Here is a 24,006-nt window from a genome sequence, read left to right as displayed (position 1 = left end):
ATCAAGGATATGTGCTGCCATGTTATGCACGCGCTGTCTGCTGCAGCTATGGTAGGAGGGTACACTACTCCAACAGCCTGGTGAGATACAAATTTGGCACTTTTCAACATAAAAAAAAAGACTTGCAGCGTGTCTGAGCAGCTAAAATTTTGAAATTGTGACTTTTTTGGTGCATTCTTACTGAATAAAAAATTTCAGGGCAAGTTTTGACATGTTGGATTGGAACTTTCGCTTATTAGATTGTTGTACTTTGAGGTTAATAGGTTTAGATAACAATATTATGAAAAAGATAGTCGCTACTCACCATATAATGGAGATGCTGAGTCACAGATAGGCACACAAAAAGACTGTCAAAAAGTGAGCTTTCAGCCAACAAGGACTTTGTCACACACACACACACACGCACGCGCACACACACACACACACACACACACACACACACACAAAAGACCACAGCCACAGTTCCTGTCCCCTGAGGCCAGACGTGATGTGTGTGTGTGTGTGTGTGTGTGTGTGTGTGTGTGTACTTGACGAAATCCGTGTTGGCCAAAAGTTCACTTTCTGACAATTTTGTTGTGCCTAACTGACTCAGAATCTCTGCTATATGGCGAGTAGCAACTATCCATTTCATACTATTGTTACATTCCATCCTGGAGTTTCCATTGTTTGATATGTTTAGATAACTTGGTTATAGCCTCATCATGCTATCGAGTGGAATTTAAACCCTCTCAGCTTAGATTGTGGCTGAAGTATTTAACCTGTGGTTGAAAAAATGCACATCTGCACAGGCTGCACTTTAATCTACATTACACAGGTTGCATTTTAGTCCACATTACTCAGGTTGCATTTTAGTCCATTGGACTGTAATTTTTCAGAGAGTAGACATGAATTCTGTAAATGTTGTTCCTTGGTGGCTAGCCCCTCTGGTCAAGAAGTAGGGTGTGTTTTAAGAATAAACAAGCATTTTTGGGAAGTCGATAAACAGAAAAAAGTAAATATTTTAGGATATTAATTTTTTACATCTCATACCAAAATACTAATTACATAAATGAGATAATTTTACATTTACACTGTTTTTGTGGGCATGATTCTCATTGTATGTTTGCCTTCTTTAAGCTTTTCCTTTATATATATATATATATATATATATATATATATATATATATATATATATATAATAGAGGGAAACATTCCACGTGGGAAAAATATGTCTAAAAAGAAAGATGATGAAACTTACCAAACAAAAGCGCTGGCAGGTCGATAGACACACAAACAAACACACAAAATTCTAGCTTTCACAACCAATGGTTGCCTCGTCAGGAAAGAGGGAAGGAGAAGGAAAGACAAAAGGATATGGGTTTTAAGGGAGAGGGTAAGGAGTCATTCCAATCCCGGGAGCGGAAAGACTTACCTTAGGGGGAAAAAAGGACAGGTATACACTCGCGCACACACACACATGTATGTGTGGATGGATATGTGTGTGTGTGCGAGTGTATACCTGTCCTTTTTTCCCCCTAAGGTAAGTCTTTCCGCTCCCGGGATTGGAATGACTCCTTACCCTCTCCCTTAAAACCCATATCCTTTTGTCTTTCCTTCTCCTTCCCTCTTTCCTGACGAGGCAACCATTGGTTGCGAAAGGAAACATTCCACGTGGGAAAAATTATATATAAAAACAAAGATGAGGTGACTTACCGAACAAAAGCGCTGGCAGGTCGATAGACACACAAACAAACACAAACATACACACAAAATTCAAGCTTTCGCAACAAACTGTTGCCTCATCAGGAAAGAGGGAAGGAGAGGGGAAGACGAAAGGAAGTGGGTTTTAAGGGAGAGGGTAAGGAGTCATTCCAATCCCGGGAGCGGAAAGACTTACCTTAGGGGGAAAAAAGGACAGGTATACACTCGCACACACGCACATATCCATCCACACATACAGACACAAGCAGACATATTTAAGACCATATGTCTGCTTGTGTCTGTATGTGTGGATGGATATGTGCGTGTGTGCGAGTGTATACCTGTCCTTTTTTCCCCCTAAGGTAAGTCTTTCCGCTCCCGGGATTGGAATGACTCCTTACCCTCTCCCTTAAAACCCACTTCCTTTCGTCTTCCCCTCTCCTTCCCTCTTTCCTGATGAGGCAACAGTTTGTTGCGAAAGCTTGAATTTTGTGTGTATGTTTGTGTTTGTTTGTGTGTCTATCGACCTGCCAGTGCTTTTGTTCGGTAAGTCACCTCATCGTTGTTTTTTTTTTATATATATATATAAAAAACAAAGATGTGTGTCTTTCCCTCTCCTTCCTTCTTTCCTGATGAGTCAACAGTTGTTTGTGTGTCTGTCGACCTGCCAGCACTTTCATTTGGTAAGTCACACATCTTTGTTTTTAGATATATTTTTCCTACGTGGAATGTTTCCCTCTATTATAACTATATGTCTGCTTGTGTCTGTATATGTGTGGATGGATATATGTGTGTGTGTGCGAGTGTATACCCGTTCTTTTTTCCCCCTAAGGTAAGTCTTACCGCTCCCGGGATTGGGATGACTCCTTACCCTCTCCCTTAAAACCCACATCTTTTCGTCTTTCCCTCTCCTTCCTTCTTTCCTGACGAGGCAACAGTTTGTTGCGAAAGCTTGAATTTTGTGTGTATGTTTGTGTTTGTTTGTGTGTCTGCTGACCTGCCAGCACTTTCATTTGGTAAGTCACATCATCTTTGTTTTTAGATATATTTTTCCTATGTGGAATGTTTCCCTCTATTTTTATATATATATATATATATATATATATATATATATATATATATATATATATATATATATATATATATAAAAAAATAAACAGATTAGGGTGACAAAGTTTCTTCAAAAGCTGGTAAACACAAAGACAGAAGTTAAAAGTTTTGTTAATATACACATTCAGAGTGATTTTTTTTTGTTTCTTTTTTATCTTTACATTAGTTACAAAGAAGGCTACTTTATTCTTCATTTAGTGGAGAAGTACAAATGTACTACAATATAACATTTTAGTATCATAATTTTTCTATAAATGTTTGATAAGCAAAAGTGCAAAGTAACAATAAACATTACTGAAATACAACACAAAATATTGGCTACACCAATACTAAACAGTAGATCTATTCATCACATTGAATAATGTCTTTCTAAAACTCTTCTGCTCCTTCTGGCATCTCTATTAAAATGCCTTGTGTGTTTTGAACCATTGTTTTTCTTCTCCTTGCTGACAATATTATTCTTTCCTCAGGTGGCTGCTTTCCTCATGTTCAGGTTCCCAAGTTCTGGATTTCTGTACTTCAACCTCTACAGGACTTCCATTATAAGTTTCTTAAACTGATGACAATACATTTTTCTTTGACTTTTCATAAGCAATCATTGTAAATATCATCTTTTGGACTTTATCCTTGAGTTGTGGCACTCTTTACACCTGTGTGTTTTTATATCCTTCTTCATAGCTTTTGTAACTTCCTTATCTTCAGTAGTTGTGAAGTCTCCCCTTCAATTTTCAGCTGATAACTTTCCTGTTACATGAAATTTATAGGCCAAATTTGAGGGTCTGTCTTTGAACATCCCTGACTTTGTTTGAAATATTGAGACATATGCTGTACGTAAGTGAAATTGTATTCTTACTTTTTACTTTTTTCTTGATGTTCCTGTGTTTTGATGATGGGATTATCATGTATATTTAGTAATAATTTGTCATGATTATTTTTGTTTAAACTATTTACTGACAATGACAGTTTTGAGTTACCTATAACCACAGCAAATATCAAAGTTTTTGACAAAACTGTTTCAACAGGTCATGCATGACAACAAGCTTGATTTTAAAAAATCATTCCTCTAATGTTAATTTCCAGTTCTACACATATGAGCAGTTAGTGATTTGGTTTGTGGATCACTACCATAGGATTCACCAACTGGCTACTGTAAACAGACTTAAGAATGTTCTGCTCTTCACGTCTTTTGGGTTGGAAAGTAAAGCACTTTGAATATTTCTCGGAGGATCAAGTCTCCACTTCCATGCACCAAAATGGGTGTAACTGCTGTATTAGGTAAAGGTACTATCACATAATCAGGTCTCATTGGTGTCTTTGTGTGTAGAATATTGTTAAACATAATTGTATGCTTGTAAATGAGGAAGTACTCAACAGCTGCTGATTTTTCAAAATCTCCGTGTTTAATGTGGCATTGGTGTTACATACAACATCCTGACAATGTATGTATGCAGAATGAGATTTTCACTCTGCAGCGGAGTGTGCGCTGATATGAAACTTCCTGGCAGATTAAAACTGTATGCCCGACCGAGACTCGAACTCGGGACCTTTGCCTTTCGCGGGCAAGTGCTCTAGCATCTGAGCTACCGAAGTACGACTCACGCCCGGTCCTCACAGCCTTACTTCTGCCAGTATCTTGTCTCCTACCTTCCAAACTTTACAGAAGCTCTCCTGCGAATGTATGTATGGTCTATCCAATACAATAGATGTCACACTAATGAAGAATGATTTAAATTCCAGGAGTTGTAAGACAGAGGCTGTATTTCTTCAGGTGTAGCATATTCTTTACCTTCTTTCACTGGTTCCTGTTAGTCAAATATGGAGATCTACAGTTCAACTTGAGGTCTGATAAAATTCCACTAATGTTATCTATGTGTTTCCCACTATGCCCTGCTGCTGTTAATGGTTCATATTATGAAAAATAAGGATTGAACAGGATGAATCAAAAGGGGGAATGGAGATAAGGCAGATGTGGTAGCCAGTCGCATTGCTCATTCATAAATCAAAGTAGTTGGTATTTCATTTCATTCGCAGCCAATCTGAACTATAGGTCTATCCCGTAACTACCAACTCAGAAATTGTGATGTTTCCGAAAAAACAGACAGATATTTGTAACAACTGAGATTACAAACACACTCTCTCTCTCTCTCTCTCTCTCTCTCTCTCTCTCTCTCTCTCTCTCTCTCTCTTTCCCTCCCCCCCCCCCCCCCCCCTCCCCTTCAGAACTCGCGGACTTCAAACGTGGTCAGGTGATTGGGTGTCACTTGTGTCATACGTCTGTATGTGTGATTTCCACACACCTAAACATCCCTAGGTCCACTGATAGTGAAGTGGAAACGTGAAGGGACATGTGCAGCACGAAAGTATACAGACCGACCTCGTCTGTTGATTGACAGAGACCGCCGACAGTTGAAGAGGGTCCTTATGTGTAATAGGCAGACGTCTATCTAGACCATCACACAGGAATTCCAGATTGCATCAGGATCCACTGCAAGTACTATGGAAATTAGTTGGGAGGTGAGGACATCACGTCAGTAAATGTCAAAGGACACCTTACTTGGTGTAAAGAGTGTAAACATTGGATGATTGAACAGTGGAAAAATGTTATTTGGCATGACGAATGACGGTACACAACGTGGCGAACCGATGGCAGGGTGTGGGTATGGCAAATGCCTGGTAAATGTCAGCTGCCAGCATGTGTAGTGGTGTGTAGTGCCAACAGTAAAATTCGGTGGTGGTGGTGTTATGATGTGGTTGTGATTTTCATGGAGGGGGCTTGCATTCCTTATTGTTTTGCATGGCACTATCACAGCACAGGTCTACATTGATGTTTTAAACACGTTCTTGCTTCCCACTGTTGGAGAGCAATTCGGGGATGGTGACTGCATCTTTCAACATGATCAAGTGCCTGTACATAATGCACGGCCTGTGACAGAGTGGTTACATGACAATAACATCCCTGTAATGGACTGGCCTGCACAGAGTCCTGACCTGAATACTATAGAACACCCTTGGGATGTTTTGGAATGCCGACTTCATGCCAGGCCTCACTGACTGACATCGATACCTCTCCTCAGTGCAGCACTCCATGAAGAATGGGCTGCCATTCCCCAAGAAACCTTCCAGCACCTGACTGAATGTATGCCTGTGAGAGCAGGAGCTGTCATCAAGACTAAGGGTGGGCCAACACCATATTGAATTCCAGCATTACCGATGGAGGGCGCCATGAACTTGTCATTGTCAGCCAGGTGTCCGGATACTTTTGATTACATACTGTATCAGGATAAGAGCTTCCTGTAACACTGTTCTCAGCAAAGAGAAATGGACCATACACCTTTTCTTGTGAAACTGCTCAAAACACATTAAATTTTGGAGTGTCCCTCTCATGTTGTACAACTTCATGTAGTTGTTCCGTAATCCATATTCTCCATTGTGATGGTTCACCTTTCCATTTAAATGGCATTTTGCCTTGTCACTAAACACTAAGCATGGTAGAAAACTGTCATCCTCCATCTTGCCAAGAACAAAATTATAGAGCTCTACACATTATTGTTTATCGCCTTCACGAAGAGCTTGCAGTAGCTGAATTTTGTGTGGTTTTGTTTGTAAATGTTGACGCAACACACGCCAGATGAACACTGGGAGCATATTGAGCTGTCGAGCCGCAGGCCGAATGGATCTGTGTAGACTCCTTGTGAAACTATGCCAGATGCATTCGACATCTGTATCACACACTCAGGATGGCCCAGGGATTTGCCTTTACACAAACAACCTGTTTATCAGAATTGTTCATGCCATTGTCTAATGCTCTGTGCTGTAGGAGTATCCACACCATGCCTAGTAAGAAAGTCATGCTGAACAGTTTATACTGACCTGGACTGCACAAAACGTAAAACACAAAATGCTCTGTGTTGCCCTGATATTATTTTTATTAGAACTGAAGTGGGCACACACTGCTGCTACATAGCAGGACCCATATAAAACTTGAGAGTTTGCTCTTTCCAACAGAATGTTGTTCATGCACCCCATCTGAAATAACATAATAGTTATGATTTTTTTTAATTGGATAATTCTTTTTGATACACCCTGTAGTACAAAGGCCTGCTTGTAGGGGCCACCTGGGTCGGCCCCTTGGCATGCTCTGGTGAGCTGCCACAGAAACAGTATTATTAAAGTGATTGCAAACGAGCACCCGACCTATTCTGTAACCTGTGTTCTTGTTGTCCAAGAAATGCATTCAGTGTGTGTTCAGTGCTACGCATAACCTGTACTTCATTGTATCTTACATGTTTCTGTGTTCCATGAATCACATTTTTTCTTGCTATAGTAAGCCTGTCGATGAATGGGAGCTAGGTTTTCTCCATGTGTTTGTATGTGCCAAGTCACCCTATGAACATCGACATGGAAGAAATACTCCAATGTATCATTACCCAACAGCAAGGTTTTGCGAAACAACAGCAGGCTCTCACCACTGCCCTAAATCAAGTAACATCTGTGTTGTGCTCATGGCAGGTTACTCTCCTATCAGGGCAGCTGTGCCCTTTCCACCATATGATAGATCAGCTGTAGATTGGGACTCCTACGAGACACGGTTACATCAAAATTTCTGGGTTTTTCACATGGACAATGCAAATCTGTGTTGGGCTTTCTTTCTTTCCTGGCCTTCATCATGCATTTTTCAGTTATTGTGCCAACTTGCACCTTTGCAAGAACCAGCCAGCTTATAATTCGATGAAATGTGCAAGCTGCTCTCAACGTATTACTGTGCCACAACACATGTCATTGCAACATGTGCTACCATTGTCAGAAATGCCCAAAAAAATCTTACAAAGCTCAGGCTACAGAATTACATGGGTTGACGTGTTGTCATAAATTTGTCACAAGTTCCCATCATGAGTCGTACGCTGATGACATGGAGCGTGATATTGTTTTTCGTCTGGCCCCAGACGGGGAAGTCAGTGGAAAAGCACTCAATGTGAGAATCTAATGCCTACAGATGTGCTCAATATAGCACAGTCCTTTGAAGTGTCATGGGACTCAGGTGATCAGATTGCTGTGTGAGGGGAGATATTAAAAGTTGCTCAGTCAGTCCCTGTTAGGCACGTGGCATGTGTTCAGGATGACAGGGAAGTTGGAGCAGTACAACTTTCGACTCAGTGTCACATGGGGCCCTGTCGATTATTATGGCCACAGCAGTAACAGGATGCATCACAGCAGTGGCAGCATGCCCCTCTTTCATCTTGCCCTTACTGATTTGTCCAACACGAGCCTGCTGTGTGCCCTAAGCAATGGGCAGTTTGCAACAGGTATCAAAAGAAAGGCCACATTGCATTGGTGTGTAACTCCTCGTCAAATGTGGCTCACACAGTAGTACTGTTGGACATAAACAGTATCTCTGCAATGACTATTTCCCAAAAAAAATTGTTAATTGACTGGTGTGTGTTTAATAAACTGCTAAAAATGCAAGTGGATACAGGAGCTGCTGTGACTTAAGTAAACGCACAAATATACACGCACTTGATCTCCAGTCCTTTCACACAGTTTTCATGGAAGTTGGTTAGCTACAATAAGCTGCAGATTTCGATCCTAGGTTGGTTCTCCACTCCTGTCTCCTAAAATATGTTGTTCACCCTCTCACCTTCTCACCTTCAGTCCACAGCTCGTGGTCCTGCAGTAGCGTTCTCGCTTCCCGCGCCCAGGTTCCCGGGTTCGATTCCCGGCGGGGTCAGGGATTTTCTCTGCCTCATGATGACTGGGTGTTGTGTGATGTCATTAGGTTAGTTAGGTTTAAGTAGTTCTAAGTTCTAGGGGACTGATGACCGTAGATGTGAAGTCTCATAGTGCTCAGAGCTATTTGAACCATTTGAGCCTCTCACCTTCCTTGTTATGGGTCATTCCCATACTGCAAACCTATTTGGGTTAGATGTGTTTAAAGCTTCTGGTTTCTCCATTGCCAATGAGGTAAATTTTGTATCAGATGAAGTTCCGTATCAGCAACTGGAATCCCTCTGCTCTGAGTTTTCATCTTTGTTTTCCCCTAGCTTTGGTTGTGCAATTACGTTTCAGGCTGACCTTACCATGAGAGTCCACCTGCCCTAGTTGTTTTGTGGCATGACGAGGTCAAATTGGACTGTTTGCCATCTCTTGATGTCATTCAACCTGTTTCTTCCGGTGAGTGGGCTGCACCCCTGGCCATCGTTGCAAAGCCAGTGGTTAAGCTTCACATCTGCGGCGACTTCAGTTTCACGATTAATGCACAGTCTGTGATGCTTACATACCCACCTGATAATTTGCTCACAAAATTGACAGGCAGCCACTACTTTTCCAAAGTTGATTTGACGGAAGCATACTTCCAGCTCCTCTTGGATGAGGCCACTAGGCACCTAATGTTTGTCAATACACCTTTCGGCCTTTTCCAGTATCAGTGCTTGCCTTTGGGCCTTGCTAGTGCACCCACAATTTTTCAGTGTTTTTTAGGACAGCTGACAGCCTCTGTACCCAGCTGCATCAATTGCCTCGATGATACTGTTGTTTTGAGTTTTCCACCAAAGACCAGCTTAGCAATCTCTGATGGTTATTTTCTATTTTGCAGTCTGTGGGTCTCAAGTGCTATCTTGCCAAGTCTCCACTTTTTCAGCTGTCAACTTGGTTTCTAGGTTTTGAGGTTTCTCACACAGGGATCAAGGCACTGCGTGACCATGTTGACGCAAGTGAAACTTTGTTGCTCCGTTAAGGATCTGCAGGCATTTCTAGATAAAGTTGTGTACTACCATAAGTTTTTACTGGACACATGCATTGTTGCTCTGCCCCTGCATGTGCATTTGTGTAAAAATGTGCCTTTTGTTTGGTCCCCAGCTTATGACCAAGCATTCACTTTGCCTCAATCTGCCATGTGCCTGGCCAATTTTCAGCCAGGTCAGCATCTCATGTTGGCTACAGAGCCGTCTTAGATTGGTCTTGGCATGGTGTTGGGGCGCAAATACGTGGACAGCTCTGAACAACCCATTGCTTACACTCCTAAGACTTAACTCCTGCTCAGGAGCAGTATTATCAGATTGAAAACGAGGCTTAGTGACTGTGTTCGCCCTCAAAAAATTTCATGTCTTCTTGTATGGTTCTAAGACCCATTCAGTCACGGATCACAAGCTGGTCTTTGCTCTTTTTAACCCTTCAACTTCTGTGCTGGACAAGGCAGCACATCGTTTGCAGCAGTGGGCTCTCTTCCTCTCTCGTTGTCATCATCAAACCCATTACCAGTTGACGGCACAAGATACCAATGCCAATGCCTTATCTCATCTTCCGATCGGGCCGGACCTGGCATTCGATCAGGATAAGTTGCTTTGTTTCTATTTAGATATTGAGAACCATAATGCAGTCAGTGGTTTTCCCACCACTAGTGCCGTGATAGCATTGACTGTCTCTGCAGATCGTGTACTTAGTTGGATCTCTTTTGTGCAGCACGGTTGGCTGGAAAAACCCTGGGGCCACGCCTCGGAACCCTTTTTTCCCCCCTCCAGAGTACCAGCACTTATTTTGTACGAGTGCATTTTTTCTGTAATGTGCAAATGTAGTTTTCCCACTCCTGTAAAAGAGGAGTGATGTACCTTCATTGATGACACATGCAATTTCAGAGATTGTGCATCTGTGTAGTTCATAGCTCCACTTATGTTGTGATCGCACTGGCTCTGATATCGGTAGATACTACCGATGACCGAAATTGGCCATAGACGACTGATGTTTTCAAATCAATGTGACACTATGTGTGCGGTCACACTATGGCTGATCTTATGTCCTGAACGTACACACTATGGACAACAATTGGTGAAATTCAAATCAGCTTGTTTTCTTTGGTCAAATTGACCAATGTTTTTGCACGCAAAATATGAAGCATAAGAAACTGATAAGTTAGTCTAAGAAAGAGTGACTTTGTGGCATTCTGAGAATGAAAATATCATAATCGGGATATAGTAAGGAATCTGTGAACTCAAATCACAGGTTTATTTGAAACCTCAAATAGGCAAAATCGTTATTGGAAATTTTAGGCATAGGCATAGGCAATTAATTTGTTCAAGTGAAAAGGCTGGTGCATCTTATATGCTTATAGCTACTGCAATGGATCTTTTTTGCGGTAGTTTATCATTGGTTGTCTACAAATTATTATTACTGCTTACTGGCATTTTATGTCAGTAGGGTAGTGATTCTGTTAATATGAAGTGGTTTGCAGATGTTGTGTATGATATGTATTTCCACTTTAAGTGCTTTAGGTTTTTGGGCTGTCTTATGCTACATTATATGCTTGTTTATCACTCATGTGCTAAATGATAGTCATTGAAGGTTAGTTCATATACGTCTGCACAACTTTGAATAAATGCAGTGAAATGGAAGAGTTTATAACCTCCTTTTCAAGGTCAACACAAATTATCTTGAGTATTTCTCCTGTCTTCTTATATATTCATAAAACTTGCCTGGTTATTATGATAACTGATGACAGACTGTATAGTACTTGCCATGTTCTTTACAAGACAGGAAAGCTCATTCAAATGAATTCAGTTTCTCTTTAATAGCAGAAGCCACTATGGAGCACTCACATCCAAGCACAGAAGCAGCATGAAATCTCCCCCCCCCCCCCCCCCTCCCCCAAGAGGTTAAAATCTAACGTCCTTCGTACATAGAATATATTCTAACCTAACCTAACCTCATTGATCCTGTCAAAAACTGCCAAAGGAGAAATGATGCACTATGACCATGCTGTTGGCTGATCTTATCAGTCAACCTCTGGCGACTGAGTGTGAAACTGTTGTCGGTGCCACTGTGAACGCAGCCTTATTGAGACCACCAAGGTCAGCCCCCTGCTCTCCTCTGGTGAGCTGCCAAAGAAAAAGTATTATTTAAGTGAATGAACACAAACGAGTGTTCGGCCAATTCTGTAACCTGTATCACTGTAGTCCAGTCAGTGTGATCAGTGTATGGTCAGTGCTATGCACAACTTGTACTTCATTCTGTCTTACATGTTTCTCTGTAAACTACTACATTCCATAAGTCACATTTTTTTCTTGCTATAGTAAACTTGGTGACGAGTGAGGGTGAGGTTTTTGTCCACGTGTTAGTCCAATTAACGTGTTCATTGCTGTGCACAACCTGCACTCGATTGTATCTTAAGTGTTTTTCTATAAATTACTATGTTTCATAAATTGTGTTTGTTCTTGCTTTAGCAGTATGTTGTTCTGGGCACACCCACTTAAATGGTGTTTTCTCGGCGCAAGGTCAGTTAAATGTAGAGAGGATTTATTGCAACACTGAAGTGAGAAATGTAGTAGCCTGTGACAAGAAGTCAGGATACTTTATTAGAATGAGAAGATACATTTGGAATATTTTTCTTCATTGAAACTGCCTTGAATGTTAACCAAAAAAGCGCACATTTTCTATATGTAGCGGCAGTTAGTTAATTCATCTTAATGTTGCTACGGTAGAACTCATGGTTACATACATTATATTGGCTCATATTTTTTCAACTTTTATCCCTTTATGACCTGAAGATTTTTTAAAAAGTGATTTCATTTCCCAATGCTTTTCCATATTTGTTTAGCTTTAAATGTTACTAGAAAAATAAGAAAAAACTTCTGGAGTTCAAAATTTTTTTTTTTTTGGGGGGAGGGGGTCGTACTGTCACGATCGTGAGGGTCAGGTAAATACTAATACAAAATACTTTAGAGAACGCAACATTTATTGTGCTTGTAAAACTATACAAAAATGTACAAAACTCTTGTTGTAGCTGTTTTAAATGGATGTTTGTCTTCTTTGTTTCTATTTGGGAGGAACATGAAAGTCCTTAAAACATGTCTTGTCCTTCGACAGGCACAAATATGCATTACACTTTTCGCACCGCTTTTTGCTGCGACTTTTGCATGACTCATATCTGCAAGTGTGTGGTGCTGGAATATCATCAGAAATTGGAAAATGTTCATATCCATCATAGCGCTTGTCACTGCATGGAAGCTTTGCAGGTTGATTAAAGAATTTAGACCTTTTGGCCGCAGGAAGTGCATCTCCTTCTTGTTCAGTCTCACTGTCACTTAATACCCTTCTATCCTCAGGTGGAACTGCAAGCAGTCCTTCTGCTACCTAGAAATATATAATAATATCAAATAACATAGTTTATATGCCAACTAGCTCTGCAGATGATGAAGAAATTGATGAAATGTATGACGAGATAAAAGAAATTATTCAGGTAGTGAAGGGAGATGAAAATTTAATAGTCATGGGTGACTAGAATTCGTCAGTAGGAAAAGGGAGAGAAGGAAACATAGTAGGTGAATATGGATTGGGGGGAAGAAATGAAAGAGGAAGCCGCCTTGTAGAATTTTGCACAGAGCATAACTTAATCATAGCTAACACTTGGTTCAAGAATCATGAAAGAAGGTTGTATACCTGGAACAATCCTGGAGATTCTAAAAGGTATCAGATAGATTACATAATGGTAAGACAGAGGTTTAGGAACCAGGTTTTAAATTGTAAGACATTTCCAGGGGCAGATGTGGATTCTGACCACAATCTATTGGTTATGAACTGCAGATTGAAACTGAAGAAACTGCAAAAAGGCGGGAATTTAAGGAGATGGGACTTGGATAAACTGAAAGAACCAGAGGTTGTAGAGAGTTTCAGGGAGAGCATAAGGGAACAATTGACAGGAATGGGGGAAAGAAATACAGTAGAAGAAGAATGGGTAGCTCTGAGGGATGAAGTAGTGAAGGCAGCAGAGGATCAAGTAGGTAAAAAGACGAGGGCTAATAGAAATCCTTGGGTAACAGAAGAAATATTGAATTTAATTGATGAAAGGAGAAAATATAAAAATGCAGTAAATGAAGGAGGCAAATAGGAATACAAACGTCTCAAAAATGAGATTGACAGGAAGTGCAAAATGGCTAAGCAGGGATGGCTAGAGTACAAATGTAAGGATGTAGAGGCTTGTCTCACTAGGGGTAAGATAGATACTGCCTACAGGAAAATTAAAGAGACCTTTGGAGAGAAGAGAACCACTTGTATGAATATCAAGAGCTCAGATTGCAACCCAGTTCTAAGCAAAGAAAGGAAGGCAGAAAGGTGGAAGGAGTATATAGAGGGTTTATACAAGGGCGATGTACTTGAGGACAATAATATGGAAATGGAAGAGGATGTAGATGAAGATGAAATGGGAGAAAAGATACTGCGTGAAGAATTTGACAGAGCACTGAAAGACCTGAGTCGAAACAAGGTCCCGGGAGTAGACAACATTCCATTAGAACTACTGATGGCCTTGGGAGAGCCAGTCATGACAAAACTCTACCGTCTGGTGAGCAAGATGTATGAGACAGGCGAAATACCCACAGACTTCAAGAAGAATATAATAATTCCAATCCCAAAGAAAGCAGGTGTTGACAGATGTGAAAATTACAGAACTATCAGTTTAATAAGTCACAGCTGCAAAATACTAACGCGAATTCTTTACAGACGAATGGAAAAACTGGTAGAAGCGGACCTCAGGGAAGATCAGTTTGGATTCCGTAGAAATGTTGGAACACGTGAGGCAATACTAACCTTACGACTTATCTTAGAAGAAAGATTAAGAAAAGGCAAACCTACGTTTCTAGCATTTGTAAACTTAGAGAAAGCTTTTGACAACGTTAACTGGAATACTCTCTTTCAAATTCTGAAGGTGGCAGGGGTAAAATACAGGGAGCGAAAGGCTATTTACAATTTGTACAGAAACCAGATGGCAGTTATAAGAGTCGAGGGGCATGAAAGGAAAGCAGTGGTTGGGAAAGGAGTGAGACAGGGTTGTAGCCTCTCCCCAATGTTATTCAATCTGTATATTGAGCAAGCAGTAAAGGAAACAAAAGAAAAATTCGGAGTAGGTATTAAAATTCATGGAGAAGAAGTAAAAACTTTGAGGTTTGCCGATGACATTGTAATTCTGTCAGAGACAGCAAAGGACTTGGAAGAGCAGTTGAACGGAATGGACAGTGTCTTGAAAGGAGGATATAAGATGAACATAAACAAAAGCAAAACGAGGATAATGGAATGTAGTCAAATTAAATCGGGTGATGCTGAGGGGATTAGATTAGGAAATGAGACACTTAAAGTAGTAAAGGAGTTTTACTATTTAGGGAGTAAAATAACTGATGATGGTTGAAGTAGAGAGGATATAAAATGTAGACTGGCAATGGCAAGGAAATCGTTTCTGAAGAAGAGAAATTTGTTAACATCGAGTATAGACTTAAGTGTCAGGAAGTCGTTTCTGAAAGTATTTGTATGGAGTGTAGCCATGTATGGAAGTGAAACATGGACGATAACCAGTTTGGACAAGAAGAGAATAGAAGCTTTCGAAATATGGTGCTACAGAAGAATGCTGAAGATAAGGTGGGTAGATCACGTAACTAATGAGGAGGTGTTGAATAGGATTGGGGAGAAGAGAAGTTTGTGGCACAACTTGACTAGAAGAAGGGATCGGTTGGTGGGACATGTTTTGAGGCATCAAGGGATCACAAATTTAGCATTGGAGGGCAGCGTGGAGGGTAAAAATCGTAGAGGGAGACCAAGAGATGAATACACTAAGCAGATTCAGAAGGATGTAGGTTGCAGTAAGTACTGGGAGATGAAGAAGCTTGCACAGGATAGAGTAGCATGGAGAGCTGCATCAAACCAGTCTCAGGACTGAAGACCACAACAACAACAACATAATTTGAAATATCTATATCAAATAACACAATATCAAATAACATTAATGTAAACATAAAATAATGTGGTATTGAAAATTATCCATTACCTCTAATTTGAAGTGTAGCAAATCTTTCTGTTCTTTTCTTGGAATATTATTCCCTTTGATGCTTCTCATGTATTGGTTCCATGCATTTACCACAGCAAGGTCCACAATGTGCAAAATTACTTTCCATGTCCATTTCATACTTCTGAACCAGGTTCTGTAGCATTCCATCTGCTGGTCACAAACGTAAACTCTACCCATGTTTTGATTATATTTGCGCACCACAGAAGGACAATCGACTTCAATGTGTTTGTAATCAATTTTGGACCAACGTTGCACAGGCTCAGTCGGTGTGGAGCCACAGCAGTTTGAAGCCATGATTACTTTGTTGCTGTCTTTCCACTCTACAACTACTAAATCACAGTTTTCAGCAACATGTTCTATACTCTGTCCATGAACCATCTTGCTTGCATCAGTGAGAGGCAAGCCCTTTAGTCTGTTGGCCGTTATTGTTCCACTTCCATAGAGCTTCATTTCAGTCAGTTTCTCCAGTAAAGGCAATGATGTAAAATATCTATTAGAGTAGATGAAGCTTTCTTGAGGCAAAGTTTGTGCCAGTCTTAATATCACAGAAGGGCCTAATCCAAACTCCTTAGTCTGTAGAGGAGTTGAATCACCTTGATATATTTCAAAGTCTAATACAAGACCTGCTGATGTAGTAAGTACAAAGTCCTTTAATCCAACTGGTCGAGGTTTGTTTTTTTACAAACTGCCTCAGTGGGCAGCGACCCGTAAATGGTATCATTTGTTCGTCATCTGAATAAGTAACATGATCCCGTTGAAGACTCAGGCACACATTTCTTACTGCATCAAGAACTGGCTGTACTTTCCACACTTTATTACTATTATCTGGGGCAGAGGAAGCATCAACCACATGAAAAGCATTTCTGAGTGCCACAAACCCGTCTCTTGACCTGATGCTCGAAACTGGAGTAGAGCCATGCTCAGTGCTCCAGTATAATCTGAACCGAGGAAGTTTGATGCAACCCATAATCAGGTTGGCAGCTATAAATTTCTTAAGTTCTGTTGCATCTGTTTTAATGCTTTTTCCATGCTTCCGCAGAGTATACAGATTTGTATGTTCTTCAGCAATCTTAAAGAATTCATCTGTAAAATATGTGGTAAAATACTGGAGAGGAGTATGCAATGGATCTGGAAACTGAAAAGAAAATTGATTTGAAAGCAGAACAAACAGCTTACAATGGACCCAATTTTCATTTACAGAACAAAATATATTACAGTAACTCAGAGAGAAGGCATATATTTTACGTGCAGTCTAGAAAAGTCCAGTGGTCTTGGGCGATGCTTAGCTTTAAATAATTTCTTCTTCCACAGATATTTTCCGCCTGATAGGTTTTTCGTCCTTTTAACTTGTGGAGAACTGAGAGTGTCTGCTTCCAGTTGATTATTATTTCTTGACGATTCTGATGGAGTTTGAACTGGTATTTCATCTGTAGCAGAATCAGAACTCGATGCACCAATATTTTCTGGCACAAACAAATCTTTAGAATTGTCTTCATCACTTACTTCTAAGTCTGATGCATCCAGCAACTTCAAAATATCTTCCTCAGTAAGTCTCTTCATTATCTAAAAATGTTCCAATACATTACATCATATACATTGCATTAATCAGCATGCAAGAATGCGACAAAAAGTAGTTGAGTAAAACTAACCTCAATAAGTGAAAACTGCAGCAACGCCTAACCCTCGCGATTGTGATGGTGGAGACACTTTCGAGCACCACAGCCACAATAATCACGCAAAATGCATGTTTCGATAATACACAAATTCTTTGAGATGTCTAGAAACAGACTGAATCCAAACAATTCCTCAGAATCGCACGCAAACACAACTACTGCAGGAAAGACAAACCCGCTACACGTCACGCAACGACACTGGAAGACAAAGAAGCCCGCCAAAACAGCAGAGTGGACGGAGCTGCGATCTAGTGGCGTTAGGCAGTACCACATGAACCAAAGTAGCCCTCACGATCGTTCGTTTCAGGCTGCAATTACATTCTAGCTCCAGGGAACAAAAAGTATGAAGTCGTACCAGACCCTCCCGATCGTGGGGGTAGGGGTGTAAAGGGTTATTTGTTTCTTTGCACTACCCCTTGTTTGGTTGTGCTGCATGAAAAAATTGTTGTGTCATTATCTATATTAGGGGAAAAAACTAAAAATATCGCTTTTTAATGTCAGAAGTAATTTATTAATCAAGAACTTTATTAAGTTACTTTAAACTTAATTATTAATATGCTGCATTAGCTGTAATAATAAAATCTATGACACTACTAGATGCAAAATTTGAGAGATAAATATGAAGAAATCACGTTTTTTGTTAAAATGCTTATTTGTCAGTAAAGTTTTTTTTATGTTCTGGAAACACATGGTGACACTTCAGTACTACCTCAAGCATATACTGCTTCTTTTCCTAGTTTCTTTTTAAATAACTTATTGTGGTCCTCCATTAGCTTGGTACCTCTCTAGCTAGATCATTTACAACTTCTGGTTTATTAATTTATTAACTAGGTGTAGATTATTGATGAAGTATTCATTTTCTACATGTGCATATATATTTCTCAAGCCTCCTTAAGGTGTGTGGTCTCGTAATGTGATATATGACAGTGAGAGCTGTGTGCTAACCACATGCACCTCCATATTTGCATCCAGTGACACCTGTGGGTGGAGGATGACATTGCAGCTGGTCAGTACTGTTGGGCCTTCATGGCATGTTCAGCCAGAGTTTAGTTTCCTTATCGTGTGTGCAGAGGGTATTGCTGGTACCACTATCACTTTCTCCCTTCCTTTTGCATTCACAAATGGTGTGAGGGAAGAATGACTGTCAATAAGCTTCCATATGAGCTCTAATTTCTCAGACTTTCTCATTGTGGTAATTTCTTAAGAGATGTAGGAGGAAGTAATGTATCTGACTATTCTTCGAATGTACATCCTTATAATTTCAAAAGTAACTCTCTCATGACAAACAACATTACCCTTGTAACAAATGCCACTGGAGTTTTTTTTAAGGCTCTCTGTAATGTTCTCACACCTATTAAACGATGCCATGATGAAGTGTATCACTTGTCATTGGATCTTCTCTACCTCTCCTGTTAATCCTACTTGTTAAGGGTCTCAGACAAATGAACAGTACTCAAGAATTGGTTGATAGATTGTTTTGTAAGCTATTTATTTTTAGATGAATTACATTGCCTAAGATTCTTCCAATGAGTCTCAGCCTGGCATTTAATTTTCGTACAATTTTGCATGTGGCTACTGTCATAAGGAGTATGTCACTCAAGTCAATTCTGGCAAAATTTAGTCTTGTTTTGTTGAAAACAAAAAGTTCAAACCTTTTATCAAAAACTTCTAGGATATAATCAGTTCTTACTTGAACTCTTTTAATATTTTTGTGTGATATTCTGCCTCACTATTGAATGCATTGTCTGTTTTCAGTTTTGATTCGGATGACAAATTAGAATGAGCTGATGCCAGGACAGTAGATTCAGGTGACAGATAACATAAATGATTTTTTCAGTCAATTTGAAGCCAGACAAGAAACAACATAATCAACAGTCTGATATATGGTATATGAAATTTTGAAAAAATGGTGAAATCCAGATAGTTTGCTTTGGCTGAAAGATCGGCACAAAGCCTTACAGCTCTATCCATTCACTTTTTACATGGTGGATTGTCTCTGGAGTATGGAAAGATGCTCCACAAGGTGGTGCTTTTCCAAGAAAGATCACAGTTAATTTTAACAATTCACCATGTTTTTTTTCCATAGTTTCCAGTGTTGTTACAAATTTTCTAATTTTGGAATGCAGTTTCTCACTTTCTACTCTGGAATTCACGCTTTTACCAACAAATCATCATTTCTGTGACAGCTAACTTAATGTCTTAACACACTGTTAATTTACATGCCCAGAAATTGTAAAAGAAATCTGTTAACATTTTTTTGAGTCAGATGGCAGATTGCTTCTAGTTATTTCAAGGGCATTGTATTTGGTATGGCTGCTACCTTTCCTCAAGAGCAAAAGATGACAGATGATCTGGGTTGGATTCTGAAAAAGAGTGGCTTGTGTCACATTAGTACTCTCTGTCTGTGACCCATCACATACTTGACCGATGTGACCTATGATATGAAAACACATCCACTTCAGAAGAGTAAAGTAAATAGCCCACTTGTAATAGGTAATGAATTTGTCTGGCAGAATTAATATTTTATGAATTTGATGATTTTTATTTTTCTGGTTTTCCCAATTTTGAAGATGCATTGGCACCCCTACCTTTTATCCTACTCAGCCTAAATTCCACACAAACTGATTTTGTCATGAAATGGAATCAAAGTGAGGGGAGGAAGGGGAGAGAGTCAAATTATTTTTCTTAAGGTACCATGTAAGAGCTATCCTGATGTACATGATAAGAAAATGCTATGTTGATAAAACAACATTTTTGTCTTATGTATCTGTTGTACATATTTCTTTATATAAAATGTTGGCTAAAATTTATTTGCCATGTGGTGTGCCACAAGAGCTGACAGAATATCTATGCACCTTGTGACATTGCCACATGATGGTGGTCCAGGCAAGAAAGTGTATGTGGAGGCAAAGGAGGTGAAATTAGACTTGAGACAAGGAGATGTGTCACTAATACTTAAAGAAATTTTTGGCTGACATATTTATAGTGATATACCCGTACAGAAGTTGGTGCATGTGTGTCAGACATTTTCACTTGTTTGGGGTGATGCAGTAAGATGGACTGAAAAGATAGATAAGCTTATTAGGCAACAGAATTGTTGCCACATTGTTTATTATTAATTAAAAATAGATGAGCACACTCATTTTCCTGTTGAAATCAATTGTAAAAATACATCAACTTAAATTTGTTATTTGCATTCCGCATTTAATGCTGTAATTTATCTGCTATTGAAATTAATATTGGTATTCATGAAAATATTTTTCTGGATATTCACAATTGTTCATTTATTTCCAACAGCAATGTCTCCGTTTAACCAATGAACGATTTGCTGTGCCTGAGCTTCTATTCCACCCATCTGATGTTGGTATAACCCAGATGGGTATTCCAGAAGCTATTGTGCATAGTATATCTTCTTGCCCACCAGAAACACATCCCCATCTTTACAACAACATTCTGCTGACCGGTGGATGTACACTGTTCCCAGGATTTCGGGAACGTGTGGAGCAGGAAGTTCGTTGTCTAGCTCCTATTGACTACGATGTTAAAGTCACACTTCCTTCAGAGTAAGTTGAAAAATTTGAAATTCCACTTTTTCTTCAGTTTGTTTTGAAGCTGCATTTCCAGCAAAAATCATTTACTGTTTTGTTTATTTATTTTACATATGTTAAGTCTAAAAAAACTTTTATCGCTGCTTATTTTTTATGAAGACCTTGATTGTATTGAAAGCAATGTGTGTGTAGGGGGGGGGGGGGGGGGGGGGGGGGGGGGAGCTGGCATTGTGATGACATTCCAGCCTTTCAGTCAGTAAGATGATGATGTAAACCACAGCATAACCAGTAACATGAGACTTTTTGTATTTTTATTGAATCATCTTGCAAAGCTTAAGTGTCCTGACACTATTAATTTTATTGTCCTGGCAGATGTGTAAATGGGCAGTAATAAAAAAAACATATACCAAGAAATTATTTCTCCATTTCTGTCTCCCTTGTAACATTGTCAGACTATATTCAAAACTCATGTGGAAACCAGAACAGCAATCTTTACAACTGCACTGCAGAGACCTTGCATTTATAACAGCAATACACTAATACGAAACTGAAAGAACTACTAGATTTAAGATGTGGCATTTCTTCATCTGATGTGGAAAGTGTCTGCTAACATTGCTCACTGCTATCGGGATGGCAGTTTACTTATGTAATGATAGATTCTGCTGTTCTCCTCATATAACAGTAAAAACTTTTTGTTGTCTTTTTGATCTCAAAAATAATTGTTCTTTCATATGTTTCTCTTCAACAAGTTTTCTTGTTATATGGTTCATCCCTTCCAGCTGCCTTGAGTAAGGGTGAATGTGTGTAGGCTCCGATCTATGCTTGTAATTGGCAGAACTGTGTTCCAGAGCTTGTTTTATATTCAGCAGCGCAATAACTAGGGTAATATTTGCCATAGTGACATGGAACAGCAGCAGTGGTCAGAATATAATGTGTAGTACACAGTCTCACTTTCACAATGAGACTGTATACTACTTACAATAACCATGATCTTGATGTGACTTTCATTACACATGAGATTTGGAGTCTTCCTCCCAGGATTTGTACATTGTAACTTCACAAGCAGCACATCTAATCAAATAAATTCCACTGATCATCACAAGTTTCAAAGTAGTGAGTGGAGTTGCACAACCATTGAAGTTCTGGACTTTCTCTCAGGTTGAGTGGGGTCCAAATTCCTGCCTGGTAATTCTGATTTATTTTTTTCCATCTTTTTCACTAACATGTTTAAGATGAATGTTGAGACAGTCCTTTGGAAGATGTGATTTCTGATCTCTTTCCCCTTGCTTTGCCAACTGAGCTAGCCTAATCTTCCTTCTTTCTAGATCCAATCAAAATAGTAATTGTAGTAGTAGAAATTTGTTTAGATGCTGCAAAAATCCTAGTATATGATTTTCTCATACTTCTAAACAATCTTGCCCATGCCATACTGTTTGCCATTGATTTCACACTCTTACACACATTGTCCATTATGTTCAAAACTGTTAAACGTTTCCTGAACCATTGCCCAAATGAAAGTGAACCACTGACTTTGTTCTCCTTGAGTTAATGAGTTTCCCATTCACTTTACTAGCAGGTTGTAGTGAAACACAAACAATGTTTGAGAAACAAATGTTTTAGATATCTGGAAGGGATACGTAATATAAAAAAATTTTCAGATTTATTTATTTATGTATGTATTCATTTCTCTCTTTGTTTCATTAATGGTGAATGTTTCGTATATTTTCAGGCAATGACTGTATGCTGATGATAATTTCTGAAGCTTTACTAAAGTTACCTTTTATTTTCTTTTGTAGTCCTATCATGTATGCATGGTATGGTGGCACACTGCTGACAAAGGATCCAGAATTTAATACTACGCTTGTAATGAGAGATGAATATGAGGAAGAAGGGATGAATGTTTGTATTGATAAATTTGATGTTTGATGTGAATATAAAAAGTGGTGTGTCCAGTGAACTACTGAGTAAGATTATAAATCTGTACAATGATGAATAAAGGTTTTATATATTTTTTATTTTGATGTGAAATTTGTATGCTTTATCTTCTTGAATAACAAACAGTGATGTAGATTTGACAAAATAATGAATATTTAGTTTTTTGAAACATTGTTCTTTAAATATATTTTTCATTTATACTACAGCTAAAGATGCAGTCCAAAAATGACTCATTGAACTCTTCAAAAACTATTCTGCTGCATTTACTGAAAATTTCTGTATGTTCTTGATCATTTCAGGACGATTTGTTAATTAGATTATTCATTCACATTTCATTGTGCATAGCCCATCGTGAAAGAGTGTTTTCAAGGATGAGAATGCATCAAATTATACAGTAACTGGCAGGAGCAGCCACTGAAGGCTACCTCTGTAAAGTACACTAATAATTAATTACATTTGGTGCTAATCTTCTCAACTTAATAATTGTGGGAATTAGTATTAGTGTGATCTTGTTGTGGTCTTCTGTCTGATGATGACTAATGCTGCACTTCATGCTAATCTATTCTGTACAAGTCTCATCATTTTTGTGTAACTGCTGCAAACTGTGTAGCCTTGAACATGTTTACTGTAGTCAAGCTTTGATCTCTCTCTACAATTTATAGCTCCTGCACTTTCCTCCATTACTGGGCAGGGCTGCCACATGCAATTAAAATGCTAATATTTTTTTACTTAAGACCACTATGACTATTTTTAATAGAAAGTACTGAACATGTGACAGTTTTGGAGTATCAGGCGACTGTTTATTTTCCAGGTGACTATTTGTTATTTTTAGTCAAGGCTAGTGTTTGTGTATAGTTTGTTTGGTTCAAATGGCTCTGAGCACTATGGGACTTAACATCTATGGTCATCAATCCCCTAGAACTTAGAACTGCTTAAACCTAACTAACCTAAGGACAGCACACAACACCCAGCCATCACGAGGCAGAGAAAATCCCTGACCCCGCCGGGAATCGAACCCGGGAACCCGGGCGTGGGAAGCGAGAACGCTACCGCACGACCACGAGATGCGGGCTATAGTTTGTTTCTCACTAGACCTGACTTCATGTTATGATGTCATCTTGTAATATCTTTGGCTGTGGTAACTTATATGAAATGATCTTTGGTACTAGAGATCGCTGTTTATACACCACATTATATTACATTAATACTTGTTCCTTATTTTTAAATGCTGGTAGGCTAT

General features: G+C 39.3%; 1 protein-coding gene across 6 annotated transcripts in view; it reads left to right on the top strand.

Annotated features, from left to right (window-relative positions):
* Positions 1–22,846, top strand: part of LOC124612255 (actin-related protein 6) — a 112,267-nt gene extending 89,421 nt beyond the window's left edge. For 5 of the 6 annotated variants that reach the window (XM_047140337.1, XM_047140341.1, XM_047140343.1 and 2 more), the window contains 2 exons: positions 20,581–20,846; positions 22,628–22,846. In XM_047140337.1, coding sequence (XP_046996293.1) covers positions 20,581–20,846; positions 22,628–22,757 — 396 coding nt within the window. In that variant the 3' untranslated portion in view covers positions 22,758–22,846. Of the gene's footprint in view, positions 1–20,580; positions 20,847–22,560 lie in introns of all 6 variants that reach the window. The other variant, XM_047140340.1, reaches the window with a different exon arrangement.
* Positions 22,847–24,006: the final 1,160 nt, after the last annotated feature.

Source organism: Schistocerca americana, chromosome 4 (genome assembly GCF_021461395.2).
Source record: "Schistocerca americana isolate TAMUIC-IGC-003095 chromosome 4, iqSchAmer2.1, whole genome shotgun sequence".
Lineage (NCBI taxonomy): Eukaryota > Metazoa > Arthropoda > Insecta > Orthoptera > Acrididae > Schistocerca > Schistocerca americana.
The sequence above is the reverse complement of the archived record's forward strand: the minus strand, read 5'-3'. Positions and strand labels throughout refer to the sequence as shown.